This window comes from Oncorhynchus clarkii, chromosome 19, assembly GCF_045791955.1.
Source record: "Oncorhynchus clarkii lewisi isolate Uvic-CL-2024 chromosome 19, UVic_Ocla_1.0, whole genome shotgun sequence".
In the NCBI taxonomy this organism is placed as follows: domain Eukaryota; kingdom Metazoa; phylum Chordata; class Actinopteri; order Salmoniformes; family Salmonidae; genus Oncorhynchus; species Oncorhynchus clarkii.
This window is the reverse complement of record NC_092165.1, coordinates 14,593,553-14,609,624: the sequence shown is the minus strand read 5'-3', so window position 1 is coordinate 14,609,624 and position 16,072 is coordinate 14,593,553. Positions and strand designations below refer to the sequence as shown.

Sequence of the window (16,072 nt, the reverse complement as noted above, 5' to 3'; positions counted from 1 at the left end):
AACATTTATGAAACATAAAACACTAATATACTGTATCCTGATTAGTATTCATACAGTGCATTCGGAAAGTAATTCAAACCCCTTGACTTTTACCACATTTTGTTAAATTATAATCTTATTCTAAAAATGAATTCAATTGTTTTTTTCCCCCTCATCAATCTACACACAATGCAAAAACAGGTTTTTTGAAATTTTAGCACATTTCATAAAATATTTCTTAACTGAAATATCACATTTACAAAAGTATTTGTTGGAAGTTGAACCTTTGCCTCAGTTGGAGGTCCTGAGCGCTCTGGAGCAGGTTTTCATCAAGGTTCTCTCTGTACTTTGCTCCGTACATCTTTCCCTCGATTCTGATTAGTCTCCCAGTCCCTGCTTGCTGAAAAACATCCCCACAGCATGATGCTGCCACCACCATGCTTCACTGTAGGGATGGCGGCAGGTTTCCTCCAGACATGATGCTTGGCATTCAGGCTAAATAGTTACATCTTGGTTTCATCAGACCAGAGAATCTTATTTCTCGTGGTCTGAGAGTCCTTCAGGTGCCTTTTGGCAAACTCCAAGTGGGCTGTCATTAGGGCCGTGGCGGTCACCAATTTTCGTCAGCTGGTGATTGTCAAGCAAATAACTCTCTGTCTCACGGTAATTGACCGTTAATTAATATAGACACGTTTAGCATCTCCTGGCTTCCACACATAGCCTACAAGCCACTGATGCAGACCTTAGGAACATCTACATTTTAAAAAGCATAATAAATCCATGTAATAAAGCCTACACCTTCACAATAAATCTATTTATTTTAGACAGGTCTAAAAAAGCATGATATGAAGAAAATGTAGTCTATTTCACAAGAACAGAATAGCATACTCTGAGTTGTCCTTATGTTAGGTCCTGATCTGGCTATGCCAATTGGGTGTGGGCTACACTATTTCATTTAGCAGACAAGATTCGCTTAGAATACCGTGGCATTATTTTATAGTATGAAGAATACAATTGAACAAAGCTGAAAAAAATTACGGATATTTTCTCAATGATTTGAGGGAGTGCGCACATGCAGTTATTCTGTGTTGAGCGCTTAACAAAGAAATAGGTAGTCCTATATGCTTAATTTTGAGTTATTAATGTAACTTTAGTTGTCCTGCAAATGTTGGGCTATATGTTTTGATTTGTAATAAATTGTAAGGCTGCATGATGTGACTCTAATGATGATTTGAAAAAAGTAACTTGAAAGGCATGAGCTCTGCTTTGTTTTTTGATAAGCACTTGATAATGCATAGAATTTTAAGGGCGGCTTCCCCTTTGTGTGGCCGTAATGCACCTAAAAAATTCCATGCCTTTTGCGTCCTTTGGCCATTATGCCCTTCTCCCTGAGTGCTGTGTGCTCCGAATCACCACTCTCATGGTTCACCATCATGTGATCAGATCTTTCTCACAGGCTACAAGTGACAATAGACACATCAGGGACGCAACTGCGAGGTGCATATGGAATATATTGGAAGAGCTGCCCACATTTACAGTGCCTTGCGAAAGTATTCGGCCCCCTTGAACTTTGCGACCTTTTGCCACATTTCAGGCTTCAAACATAAAGATATAAAACTGTATTTTTTTGTGAAGAATCAACAACAAGTGGGACACAATCATGAAGTGGAACGACATTTATTGGATATTTCAAACTTTTTTAACAAATCAAAAACTGAAAAATTGGGCGTGCAAAATTATTCAGCCCCTTTACTTTCAGTGCAGCAAACTCTCTCCAGAAGTTCAGTGAGGATCTCTGAATGATCCAATGTTGACCTAAATGACTAATGATGATAAATACAATCCACCTGTGTGTAATCAAGTCTCCGTATAAATGCACCTGCACTGTGATAGTCTCAGAGGTCCGTTAAAAGCGCAGAGAGCATCATGAAGAACAAAGAACACACCAGGCAGGTCCGAGATACTGTTGTGAAGAAGTGTAAAGCCGGATTTGGATACAAAAAGATTTCCCAAGCTTTAAACATCCCAAGGAGCACTGTGCAAGCGATAATATTGAAATGGAAGGAGTATCAGACCACTGCAAATCTACCAAGACCTGGCTGTCCCTCTAATCTTTCAGCTCATACAAGGAGAAAACTGATCAGAGATGCAGCCAAGAGGTCCATGATCACTCTGGATGAACTGCAGAGATCTACAGCTGAGGTGGGAGACTCTGTCCATAGGACAACAATCAGTCGTATATTGCACAAATCTGGCCTTTATGGAAGAGTGGCAAGAAGAAAGCCATTTCTTAAAGATATCCATAAAAAGTGTTGTTTAAAGTTTGCCACAAGCCACCTGGGAGACACACCAAACATGTGGAAGAAGGTGCTCTGGTCAGATGAAACCAAAATTGAACTTTTTGACAACAATGCAAAACGTTATGTTTGGCGTAAAAGCAACACAGCTGAACACACCATCCTCACTGTCAAACATGGTGGTGGCAGCATCATGGTTTGGGCCTGCTTTTCTTCAGCAGGGACAGGGAAGATGGTTAAAATTGATGGGAAGATGGATGGAGCCAAATACAGGACCATTCTGGAAGAAAACCTGATGGAGTCTGCAAAAGACCTGAGACTGGGACGGAGATTTGTCTTCCAACAAGACAATGATCCAAAACATAAAGCAAAATCTACAATGGAATGGTTCAAAAATAAACATATCCAGGTGTTAGAATGGCCAAGTCAAAGTCCAGACCTGAATCCAATCGAGAATCTGTGGAAATAACTGAAAACTGCTGTTCACAAATGCTCTCCATCCAACCTCACTGAGTTTGAGCTGTTTTGCAAGGAGGAATGGGAAAAAATGTCAGTCTCTCGATGTGCAAAACTGATAGAGACATACCCCAAGCGACTTACAGCTGTAATCGCAGCAAAAGGTGGCGCTACAAAGTATTAACTTAAGGGGGCTGAATAATTTTGCACGCCCAATTTTTCAGTTTTTGATTTGTTAAAAAAGTTTGAAATATCCAATAAATGTCGTTCCACTTCATGATTGTGTCCCACTTGTTGTTGATTCTTCACAAAAAAATACAGTTTTATATCTTTATGTTTGAAGCCTGAAATGTGGCAAAAGGTAGCAAAGTTCAAGGGGGCCGAATACTTTCGCAAGGCACTGTACTTTTCGCCAGCAAGATGAGTAGCCCTAACAAACAGCAAAAGCTCTACAAAAGTCGACCTATTCTACTCTGTGTGGGAAATAAATATTCCTAACAGTCTGGGACAGTTGTGGAATGCGATAGATTCCAAAATAATACAGCCACTATCAACACAATGTGGTTTACGCAACAGATCAGAACGTTTAGCTTACAATGTTGATAAACTATTAGCTTATTTCTTCACATTATACGTGCAGCAATGCGCACATGGTAGTAGGCTACAAGCGCAAATGTTCCATTAGCGGAAAACACCATTATCAAAAGTGACCGTAATGCAATTATGTATGTAATGCTTTTATTATAAAGGTGCATTTTTATGTTGAAATTTTTTTCCCAAACTTGAAACTCACAGGCTGCTTATGTATGCCAGTTAGGTGCTACACCCCTTGTAAAGTGAATTAATGTGCTTAATTTTAAGAAGTTATTTGGCCGCTTCAGTTGTTATACAAACCTTCTCAAAACATAAAGGCCTAGGGCCTCCCGCGCAGTGGTCTAAGACACTGCATCACAGTGCTAGATGTGCCACTAGAGATCCTGGTTTGAGTCCGGGCTCTGTCGCAGCCGGCCGTGACCGGGAGACCTATGGAGTGGCACACAATTGGCCCAGCGTTGTCTGGGTTAGGGGAGGGTTTGGCCGTCAGGGATGTCCTTGTCCCATCGCGCTCTAACGACTCCTATGAAAAGCTGGGCGACCTGTATGCTCGGCCTGCGACCTGTATGCTTTCGTTGGCTGGCCCTTGCTACATATTCATCGCCAAACCCACTGGCTCCAGGTCATCTATAAGTATTTTCTAGGTAAATCCCCAGTCACTGGTCACCCGTAGCATATGCTCCAGCAGGTATATTTCAATGGTCACCCCCAAAGTCAACACCTCTTTGGCTGCCTTTCCTTCCAGTTCTCTGCTGCCAATGACTGGAACGACATGCAAAAATCACTGAAGCTGGAGACTTATATCTCCCTCACTAACTTTAAGCATCAGCTGTCAGAGCAGCTTACTGATCACTGCACCTGTACACAGTCCATCTATAAATAGCCCATCCAACTACCTCATCCCCATATTGTTATTTATTTTTTGTTGCTCTTTTGCACCCCAGTATCTCTACTTGCACATGATCATCTGCACATCTATACCTCCAGTGTTAATGCTAAATTGTAATTATTTCGCCACTATGGCCTATTTATTGCCTTACCTCCCTAATCTTACCTCATTTGCACACACTGTACATATATTTTTCTATTGTGTTATTGACTGTATGTTTGTTTATCCCATGTGTAACTCTGTGTTGTTGTTTTTGTCGCACTGCTTTGCTTTATCTTGGCCAGGTCGCAGTTGAGAACTTGTTAAGTAAAATAAAAAACATGTCCTGTAGGCCTATGGGCTAGGCTACATGAGGTGTGTGAATAGGATTTTTTTAAAGTCGGGAAAAAAGGCATTGTTTCTTATGCTGGGCATCATTCACAAGTGATAATATATGAATCATGAAGTGTTTGATTTGCGCACCCTCGGGCTCGTGCAGTGGAGGAGATCTTCGTGGGTTATACTCAGCCAAGTCTCAGGGTAGTAAGTTGGTGGTCTGTTGATATCCCTCTAGTGGTGTGGGGGAAGTGCTTTGGCAAAGTGGGTGGGGTTATGTCCTGCCTGATTGGCCCTGTCCAGGGGTATTGTCGGACCGGGCCACAGTGTCCTCCGACCCACCCTTGTCTCAGTCTCCAGTATCTATTCTGCAATAGTCTTTGTGCCGGGGGGCTAGGGTCAGTCTGTTATATCTGGCGTAATTCTCCTATCTTATCTTGTGTCCTGTATGAATTTAAATATGCTCCCTCTAATTCTCTCTCTCCCTCTTTCTCTCCCCTCCCGAAGGTCCTGAGCCCTATGATCATGCCTTAGGAATACTTGGCCTGATGACTCCTGGCTGTCCCCAGTCCACCTGGTCGTGCTGCTGCTCCTGTTTCAACTGTTCTGCCCGCGGCTAGGGAACCCTGACCTGTTCACCGGACGTGCTACCTTGTCCCGGACCTGCTATTTTCGACTCTCTCCCTCTCTTTACCGCACCTGCTGTCTCAACCTCAGAATGCGCCGATATGAAAACGCAACTGACATCTACTCCTGACCTGTTGTTGTTGCACCCTCTACAACCACTGGGATTATTATTTGACCTGCTGGTCATCTTGAACGTTTGAACATCTTGAAGAACAATCTGGCCTTAATGGCCATGTTCTCTTATAATCTCCACCCGGCACAGCCAAAAGAGAACTGGTCAACCCTCAGAGCCTGGTTCCTCTAGGTTTCTTCCTAGTTTTCTGCCTTTCTAGGGGGGTTTTCCTAGCCACCGTGCTTCTACATCTGCATTGCTTGCTGTTTATGATTTTAGGCTGGGTTTCTGATTAGCACTTTGTGACATCCGCTGATGTAAAAAGTGCTTCATAAATAAATGTGATTGATTGATTACATTTGTATTGATGTCAGAGGGATTAGAGGGACCATAGAGTGTGGAGTACCAGGCAATTAGCAAGTTTGGTAGGCTACTAACCAGCAGCAACATCAGAACATGGAGAAGCTTAATTACCGTGACTCAAAAGTCACAATATAATTTGATGGCCTTCATGACTTGACCGGTGTGGCCGTAAAACTGTCACCGCAACATCCCTAGCTGTCATTTTCCTTTCACTAAGGAGTGGCTTCCGTCTGGACACTTTACCATAAAGGCCTGATTGGTGGAGTGCTGCAGAGATGGTTGTCCTTCTGGAAGGTTCTCGCATCTCTACAAAGGAATTCTGGAGCTCTGTCAGAGTGACAATCGGGTTTTTGGTTACCTCTCTGACCAAGGCCTTCTCCTCCGATTGCTCAGTAGGCCGGGTGGCCAGCTCTATAAAGAGTCTTGGTGATTCCAAACTTCTTCTATTTAAGAATGATGGAGGTCACAGTGTTCTTGGGGATCTTCAATGCTTCAAGAAATGTTTTGGTACCCTTCCCCAGATCTGGGGCTGTATGGACAATTCCTTCGAACTCATGGCTTGGTTTTTGCTCTGACATGCATTGTCAAATGTTGGTCCTTTATACAGTTTAAGCCGGAAGTTTACATACACTTAGTTGTGTTACTGCCTTATTCTAAAATGGATAAAGCAATAAAGAAAATCATCAGCAATCTACACACAATACCCCATAACGACAACAGGTGTAGACATTTTTGCAAATGTATTTAAAATAAAGAACAGAAATACCTTATTTACATAAGTATTCAGACCCTTTGCTGTGAGACTTGAAATTGAGCTCAGGTGTATACTGTTTCTACAACTTGATTGGAGTCTACCAGTGGAAAATTCGATTGGTTGGACATGATTTGGAAAGGGACACACCTGTCTATATAAGGTCCCACAGTTGACAGTGCATGTCAGAGCAAAAACCAAGTCACGAGGTCGAAGGAATTGTCCGTAGAGCTCCAAGCCAAGATTGTGTCGAGGTACAGATCTGTGGAAGGGTATCAAAAATAGTCTGCAGTGTTGAAGATCCCCAAGAACACAGCGGCCTCCATCATTCTTAAATAGAAAAAGTTTGGAACCACCAAGACTCTTCCTAGAGTCTGGGAGACTAGTCTGGATCGAGGGAAAGATGAACGGAGCAAAGTACAGAGAGATCCTTGATGAAAACCTGCTCCAGAGTGCTCAGGACCTCAGACTTGGGCGAAGGTTCACCTTCCAACAGAACAACGACCGTAAGCACATAGCCAAGACAATGCAGGATTGGCTTTGGGACAAGTCTCTGAATGTCCTTGAGTGGTCCAGCTAGAGCCCGGACTTAAACCCGATCAAACATCTCTGCAGAGACCTGAAAATAGCTGTGCAGCAACGCTCCCCATCCAACCTGACAGAGCTTGAGAGGGTCTGCAGAGAAGAATGGGAGAAACTCCCCAAATACAGGTGTTCTAAGCTTGTAGCGTCATACCCAAGCAGACTCAAGAATGTAATCGCTGCCAAAGGTTCTTAGCAAAAATACAATTTAATCAATTTTAGAATAAGGCTGTAATGTACCAAAATGTGGAAAAAGTCAAGGGGTCTGAATACTTTATGAAGGCGCTGTATGTGGTTCACAAATGCTGTTCTTCCTGGACCAGGCCAAAATCCACATAATTCGTAAGAAGAGGAGGGGTTCCAGGGATTGGCGAGCCGGATGTCTGGTGAGACTGCGTCGACGAGTGGATAATCCGCCTTTACCCTCTGTTATACTGGAGAACGTTAAATCACTGGAGAATAAACTGGATGATCTCTGTTTGAGACTACTATCAACAGGACATTAAAAACTATAATATCCTATGTTTCACAAAGTCGTAGCTGAACAAGGACATGGATAATATACAGTTAACTGGATTTTCCGTGCTTTGGCAAGACAGAACAGCAGATTAGGGGTGGAGATTGTCTCTTTTTATAAATAAAGAGAATTGCAAAGTGGGTGATTTTATTGGGCATTATTGTGCTTTATTAACAACAGCTGGTAGGCAATCTAATATTACGGAAGTGTCCAGGTTTTGCTTGGCTAAATTTGAGTATCTCATGATAAGCTGTAGACAAAATATTTACCAAGAGAGTTTATCGACACTGAACAAAAATATAGTTACAATATAGTTACAGTTCATTATAAGGAAATCAGTCAATTTAAATAAATCAATTAGGCCCTAATCTATGGATTTCACATGAATAGAAATAGAGATATGGTCACATATACCTTTTTAAAAAAGTAGGGGCGTGGACCAGAAAACCAGTTACTATCTGGTATAACCACCATTGCCTCATGCAGTGCGACACATCTCCTTCGCATAGAGTTGATCAGGCTGTTGATTGTGGCCTGTGGAATATTGTCTCACTCCTCTTCAGCGGCTGTGTGAAGTTGCTGGATATTGGCGGGAACTGGAACACGCTGTCGTACACGTCGACCCAGAGCATCCCAAATATGCTCAATAGGTGACATGTATGGTGAGTATGCAGGCCATGGAAGATCTGGGACATTTTCAGCTTCCAGGAATTGTCCACAGTTCCTTGCGACATCGGGCCGTGCATTATCATGCTGATGCATGAGGTGATGACGGCGGATGAATGGCACGACAATGGGTCTCAGGATCTTGTCATGGCATCTCTCCTCGTGTTTGTCCCCGTGTTTGTCCTCGTGTTTGCAGTAAACATAAAATGTCCTCTCTGAATGACTCGTTTTGAGGGAAGCGAACACAAACACATAATTGTCACTTAGATCATTGTTTTCGTCAAGCGCAATACTAAAACACGGCGCCACGGAAATGTCAGTAATCAGTTGCTTACCGATGTCTTCTATGTTATGGTCGAGTCTGAGAGTTGCAGTCCCTTAATTTGCTTTAAAATAGCTTCCTTGTTTGTGAAATCAGCATACAATATTTCGGGTGAGGCCAAAAAAACATTGTCAAATAATCTCTGCGTCTGTGAAGACCTTCGTGTTACTCGCGAGTATCCAAGCAATCTCATATGTTGCCTCTGTTGTTTTCTCTGCAACAGTGCTAGCTAGACCTGTTCATCATTTGTTGCTGTCCTTTGAGTTGCGCTATTTTGTTGTTTGAGGTTGCTTTGTGGCAGATATGTTTTGTCAAAGTGGGCATGGTGTGACTGGAAATGTCACTCTAAATTTCTTTGTTTAAAACAATTGACTGCCTTTGGTAAAATAATACAAGGTGAGCTAGTTCCATCATGCAGTACAGAAAAATAGTTGTCTGTCCATTTCTCTTTGAACTGTCTGTGTTCTTGAATCGACCGTATCATTATCTAAGTCTCTGGAGCCACGTTAGCTAGCTGCATTTCCCCGCCGCCATCTTCCCGATTTTTCTGGTTCTCCAGTTGTTGTTCGTTCATAGCATTGTTCTCCAGCTCTTCCCCCTAATTTTCATTGTCAGTAGATTTACATTTATTTTTTACAATAAATCGATCCATGTCAACCAGACTGCAAAATTAGCGAGTAGCAAACAATTTTTTTGGTCGCTGTAGCTGAGCAGTTGCGTTCTATTTGGCAAACTTTCTATTTCGGCCTTTCTTTTCAACAGCTGAGCTATAGTGCCATCTCTCTCCTGTCCAGGGAACAATAGATATATTCAATGAAGTGATTCAGGCCTGCATTAAAGACATTGAATTGAAATTGTATCATTGTTATGTATTATGAATGGAAAATTAAGGGCTCGCTGGCCAAATGCGGCCTGCGCAATGAGGACCACTGGCCTATACTATATGGAGGAGGTCAGAGACCTGGCATTGTGGTGCCAGACAACAACTTCTCCCTCAACGTGAGCAAAACAAAGGAGCTGTTCATGGACTTCAGAAAAAGGAGAGCCAAGCACGCCCCCATTCGTATTGACAGGGCTGTAGTGGAGAAGGTCGAAATCTTGAAGTTACCTGGTGTCCACATCACTAAGGACCTTTCATGGTCCAAACTAGGGTTGCACATTTTGGGGAATATTCAGAGGTGGAAACGTCTAATGGGAGTTAATGGGAATATATGGGAATTAACATACATTTATGCAAATTAATATTAATACCATTTGAATGTAGATGTTTTTTGCATTGGATATACACTACCGCTCAAATGTTTGGGGTCACTTAAAAAAGTCCTTGTTTTTTGCAGTTCCTATAGCTTCCACTAGGATGTCAAGTCTTTATACAAGGTTTTAGGCTCGTTTTTTTAAATTAAGAAGTATTTGTGGTCTTTCCAAGGTGAGCGCCAGGGCAAAAGTAGTATTTTTGCGCGCGTGAACGTGGGCACGCTCTTCGTTCTTTTCCTTTCCTATTGAACATAGTAATCTCCGTCTGAAATATTATTGTTTATTTACATATTAGACAACCTGAAGATGAATAAAAAACATTATTTGACTCGTTTGGACGAACTTTGCTGGTAACTTTTTGGAATCCTTTTGTATGCATGTTGAAGGAGTTGATTATTGAATTCAATGGCGCCAACTAAACAGCGTTTTTGGGATATGAAGAAGGACTTTATCGACCAAAACAACCATTCATTGTGTAGCTGCGACCCTTTGGATTTCAAACAGAGAAAGATCTTCAAAAGTAAGTGATTTATTTTATCCCTATTATTTTGTGACACCTGTGCTGGTTTGGAAAATATGCTAATGTTAGGCGCTGTCCTCAGACAATCGAATGCTATGCTTTCGCCATAAAGCCTTTTTGAAATCTGACAACGCAGTTCGATTACCAAGATTCTAAGCTTTTGAAACATGTAAGACAATTGTATTTTCATGAATGTTTAATGTTACGATTTTTTTATTTTGAATTTGGCGCTCTGCAATTTCATCGGATGTTGTCGATTTTGGTCCCGTAATCGGGATCCGTGCGCTAAGAGGAAACGGCAATTTTTTTATGGAATATCTACATAGACGTACAGAAGCCCATTATCAGCAATTAACCATTAACCAGCTAATCCAAGTTTATCATTTTAAAAGGCTAATTGATCATTAGAAAACCCTTTTGCAATTATGTTAGCACAGCTGAAAACTGTTGTTCTGATTAAAGAAGCAATAAAACTGGCCTTTAGACTAGTTGAGTATCCAGAGTATTAGCATTTGTGGGTTCGATTACAGGATCAAAATGGCCAGAAACAAAGAACCTTCTTCTGGAACTCGTCTTGTTCTGAGAAATGAAGGCTATTCCATGCGAGAAATTGCCAAGAAACTAAAGATCTCGTACAACACTGTGTACTACTCCCTTCACAGAACAGCGCAAACGGGCTCTAACCAGAATAGAAAGGAGTGGGAGGCCCCGGTGCACAACTGCGCAAGAAGACAAGTACATTAGAGTGTCTAGTTTGACAAACAGACGCCTCACAAGTCCTAAACTGGCAGCTTTATTAAATAGTACCCACAAAACACCAGTCTCAACGTCAACAGTGAAGAGGCGGCTCCGGGATGCTGGCCTTCTAGGCAGAGTTGCAAAGAAAAAGCTATATCTCAGACTGGCCAATAAAAAGAAAAGATTAAGATGGGCAAAAGAACTGACATTGGACAGAGGAACTCTGCCTAGAAGGCCACCATCCCGGATAGAAATAAAAAAATGATTTAGTTACGAATTGAACTTTAATTAAATGAGTTGACTCTTCACATGGGATGATTTCACTGAACAACAAAAGAAAGGGATATATTGAATGATCCCCAATGTACCATCGTATTGACCCAAAAATATTTTCAACATACATCTGTAAAATGATAGTCAAGAAACTAAAGCTTTGGTTGTCTTCCTCTCAGGCTTCCATGTCTTCTCCCTGGACCTCTTGAACTTCAGACTCTGAGGCCTCATTTTCACTGTCACTTTCCAACCTTGTTGAGGATGGCTCGTTGTCAGGCTCAAAAAGCCTCAAATTTGCCCAGATGGCCACCCTTGTATTGGTCAGCCTGTTGTATGCTTTGGTGTGTGTGTTCCCAAACAAGGACCAGTTGCGCTCTGAGGCGGCTGCTGTTGGGATTTGGAGGATGATGGACGCAACAGGGAAAAGAGCCTCAGATCCACAAAGTCCCTTCCACCAGGTGGCTGATGAGATATGTTGGCACAACTGCCATATTGCATCTCCATCCCAAAGCCCTTGCTTGGAAGTGTACTTCGCCAGACTGCCAAGAACCTTGTCCTCATCCAAGCTAAGGTGGTGAGACACGGTAGTGATGACGTCATAGGCCTTGTTCATCTCTACACCAGACAGGATGTTCTTGCCAGCATACTTGGGGTCCAACATGTACTCTGTGGTGTGTATGGGCTTCAGGCAGAAGTCTTCACGCTTTTTGATGTATTTCAGAACTGCAGTTTCCTCTGCTTGGAGCAACAGGGAAGTGGGCAGGGCAGTACGGATTTCTTCTCTTACATCTGCAAGCAGAGTCTGAACATCAGACAGGATGGCATTGTCTCCCTCAATCTGTGTAATGGCTACTGCTATAGGTTTCAGGAGCCTCAGGCTGCTTACCAGTCTCTCCCAAAATACATCATCCAGGAGGATCCTCTTGTTGGGGCTGTCCATATCGGCACACTCCTCCCCCTCCAGGAAACTGTCAAACATGATGACAACACCACCCCAACGGGTGTTGCTGGGCAGCTTCAACCTGTTGCTCTTATTCTTCTCACTTTGCTTGGTGAGGTAGATTGCTGCTATAACTTGATAACCCTTCACATACCTAACCATTTATTTGGCTCTCTTGTAGAGTGTATCCATTGTTTTCAGTGCCATGATGTCCTTGAAGAGCAGATTCAATGCATGAGCAGCACAGCCAATGGGTGTGATGTGAGGGTAGGACTCCTTCACTTTAGACAAGCAGCCTTCATGTTCTCAGCATTGTCTGTCACCAGTATAAATACCTTCTGTAGTCTAAGGTCATTGATGACTGCCTTCAGCTCATCTGTAATGTAGAGACCAGTGTGTGTTGTCCCTTGTGTCTGTGCTCTTATAGAATATTGGTTGAGGGGTGGAGATGATGTAGTTAATTATTCCTTGCCTACGAACATTCGACTACCCATCAGAGATGATTCTAATACAGTCAGCCTTCTCTATGATTTGCTTGACCTTCACTTGAATTCTGTTGAACTCTGCATCCAGCAAATTAGTAGATAAAATATTTCTGGTTGGAGGGGTGTATGCTGGACAAAGAACATTCCGAAAAAACTTCCAATACACATTGCCTGTGAGCATCAGAGGTCAACCAGTTGCATACACAGCTCGAGCAAGACAGTCATCAGCATTTCTCTGACTACGTTCCTCCATTGAATCCAAAAAAACTTCTGATTCCAGGAGACCCATGAGCTGTTGCTATCGATAAAGTGTCTGATTCATAATTTTCTCCGAGAATAGAAGTAGAGGGACTTTTGTCAGAGGTTGCTTGTGAGCGCTGAGGGAACTTTATGCACTTGGCTAGATGATTCTGCATCTTTGTTGATTTCTTCACATATGATTTGGCACAGTATTTGCAAATGTACACATCTTCTACATTAGCTGCAATGAAATGTCTCCACACACCAGATAGTGCCCATGGCATTTTCCTGTAAAGATTTGGAAGAAAAAAAAATAGTTAAGCAGTTAGATTAAACAACTCAATTGTAAGTTAAATGTTTTCAAATGAAACATGTACAGACACAGGTGAATTAACAGTCCTCAGTTAGCAGGCTCAAGCAAGCTAAAACCCACATGGTAGCAAAAACTAACTAGCAGAAATTGTTAACAAGTTAGAAATGATTTAAACACACTTTTCTGTAGGCTACTAGTTAACAAAAGAAGGACTATATGCATATAGTCCTAATGTATGTATAAAATATATTCACCCCACCCAGTATTGTAATCAAAAAACTTACCAGAAAGCATATAGTCCTTGGCTCAGACAGTGTAGTAGTGTGGACTCAATAGCATCTCATTAGTGTACAAGATCTTGAGAATCAACTGTAGATGTGATGGAAGAATGCACTGTGCATGCAGAGGTTTGCAATTCCATTGAATTGGGGATAGTTTAACCAAAATATGCCACAAGACCTAGAATTTCCTTATGTGTATCCCACACAAATGTTTTCACTGTTTTAAGCTAACTGTTTTGATGAATTTAAGCAAAATTCTCCAAATTCCAGCTCTTAACTTCCCATGGAAAATGTCAGAAATTTTCCGGAAGGTTTCTGACCCTTTGCAACCCTAGTCCAAACACGCCAACACAGTCATGAGGAAGGCACCACAATGTCTGTTCCGCCTCAGGAGACTGAAAAGATTTTTCATGGGTCCTCAGATCCTTCAAAAGTTCTCTGCACCAGAGAGAGCATCCTGACTGGTTGCATCACCGCTTGGTATGGCAACTGCTCGGCATCCGACCGCAAGGCTCTACAGAGGGTAGTGCGTACAGCCCAGGTACATCACTGGCGCCGAGCTCCCTGCCATCCAGGACCTCTATACCAGGGGGTGTCAGAGAAAGGCCACCCTTTCAAAGGTGGCCTGTTCTCTCTGCTACCGCACGACAAGTGATACAGGAGAGCCAAGTCTGGGAAAAATTATCCTTAACAGCTTCTACCCCCCAGACATAAGACTGCTGAACAGTTAATCAAATGGCTACACAGACTATTTGCTTTGACCCCCTTGTTTTACTCGTATCTATTCTTATTTTTTGCACTGACTTGTTCAAGTGTATGTCTGTGTAATCTGTATCACCTCTCTCTTCCAGGAGGAGGAGGGTCCTGAGGTGCTTCTGGTGAAGGAAGAGGGGTGTGAGGAGGGTCTGGGGAACCTTGAGGGACCTTGAGGGGACCATGGTCATGGAGGACAACAAGACTACACCTCCTCCTGAACCCACAGAGGAACCATCTGAGCAGCACAGGACCACATACAGTCTCGCTGAGGTGAGCCCACTCTAATCTACTGCTTGAATGGTACTAGCTCAGTGTCTCAGAGTAGGAGTGTTGATCTAAGATCAGTTTTGCCTTGTAGATCATAACTAATAAGATTATAACTAGGTCCTTCTTTGCAGCACTTGACCACATGACTGGACAATAATCAAGAGGTAATAATCTAGAGCCTGCAGGACTTACTTTGTGGAGTGTGGTGTCAAATAGCAAAGCATGTCTATCCTGGACAGACCTCCCCCATTTTTACAACCATGATGCTGGTGTTTTATGAGGAAATGATAGTGCCTTAATTGATGTCGTGAAGCTGTGTGTAATCTAATGTAGTAAAGTATTCTAAAATGTATTTTATCAAAGTGAGGGTACCAGATTTACAGAAAAGGTCAAGTGTTACCATAGTGAGAAAAGTTATTCTAATTGTCACATGCATCTTTTGTGCAATAAAAGTACTGTACCTTATGCGAGTATGACCATTTTGTTGAGGTTAAATACAAAATTGACTCTGTGTTGAATGACATGGTTATTTTTGTATCATTGCAGGGACTGAGTTAGGAATGGGTACTGTTATTCAAATATCCATGGACATTAGTATTTAATTACTTGGGAGAGTATTCATTTGAGAGAAACATATATAGGCCTATCTGAACAACAAAGGCTTTTGTCTCGAATTAAATACAATTATCTATGTGACATTTCTACATAGCCTACAAGGATAGACCATTACATTCAAGATGTTAATACAATTTTATTACAGTTATGAGTGTGCCCCATAAAAAAAGAGGCACCGGTAACCTACACACATTTCACAGGTGTAGCTTTATCTTATTGTCGTCAATCAACGCGGTGCTACATTGAGGCTCCATGTGTAGCAAGTGAAGTGGGAGATGTCTAATAAACGCAAAAGGCAATTGAGGAATTTACTTGTCTAAATGAGAAGGAGTAGGCTACAACGATCAACCAACAGGTAGGTTGTTTCATATTAATGGGGTTATTGTAGACAAGTATTGAGAGCAAAGCTAAATAGCCTCAATTAGACTTGCTACTTTTGCTAGCTAGCTAGCTGGCTACTGTAGCTAAATAGCTTATTTAAAACGATTTAATGCAGTTCAGACAGGCACTACCAGATGATATGATAAGTAAGGCAGCAGCAAGTTTGTCTAACTAGTGCAAGTTGGTTTGGATACTTTCTCGGTCTCCCTCTGTGCCGCACATTGACTTGACTGTCTCACACACACCTGCTCCTCTCTCGCCCCTCCCCACCCTTCTGCCGAAACAAGCAGAGCACGGCGCACCCGTGAGCAAAGTTTTAAAAAAAAGAAGTTTTCTTTAAATACATGTAGTTCGACTGTACAGATAACATTTGTATAGTTAAATCATCTCAAATTCAACAAGTGCTCAGCATATGTGGGAACTCCTTGGAAAAGCATTCCAGGTGAAGCTGGTTAAGAGAATGCCAATTGTGCAAAGCTGTCATCAAGGCAAAGGGTGGCTACTTTGAAGAATCTCAAATAAAATATATTTTTTATTTG

General features: G+C 42.1%; 1 protein-coding gene across 1 annotated transcript in view; it reads left to right on the top strand.

Annotated features, from left to right (window-relative positions):
• The window catches only part of LOC139375546 (uncharacterized), a 61,824-nt gene that overhangs the window by 37,933 nt on the left and 7,819 nt on the right, over positions 1-16,072 (top strand). The window contains exon 9 of the mRNA XM_071117376.1: positions 14,366-14,417. Coding sequence (XP_070973477.1) covers positions 14,366-14,417 — 52 coding nt within the window. The remainder of the gene's footprint in view (positions 1-14,365; positions 14,418-16,072) is intronic.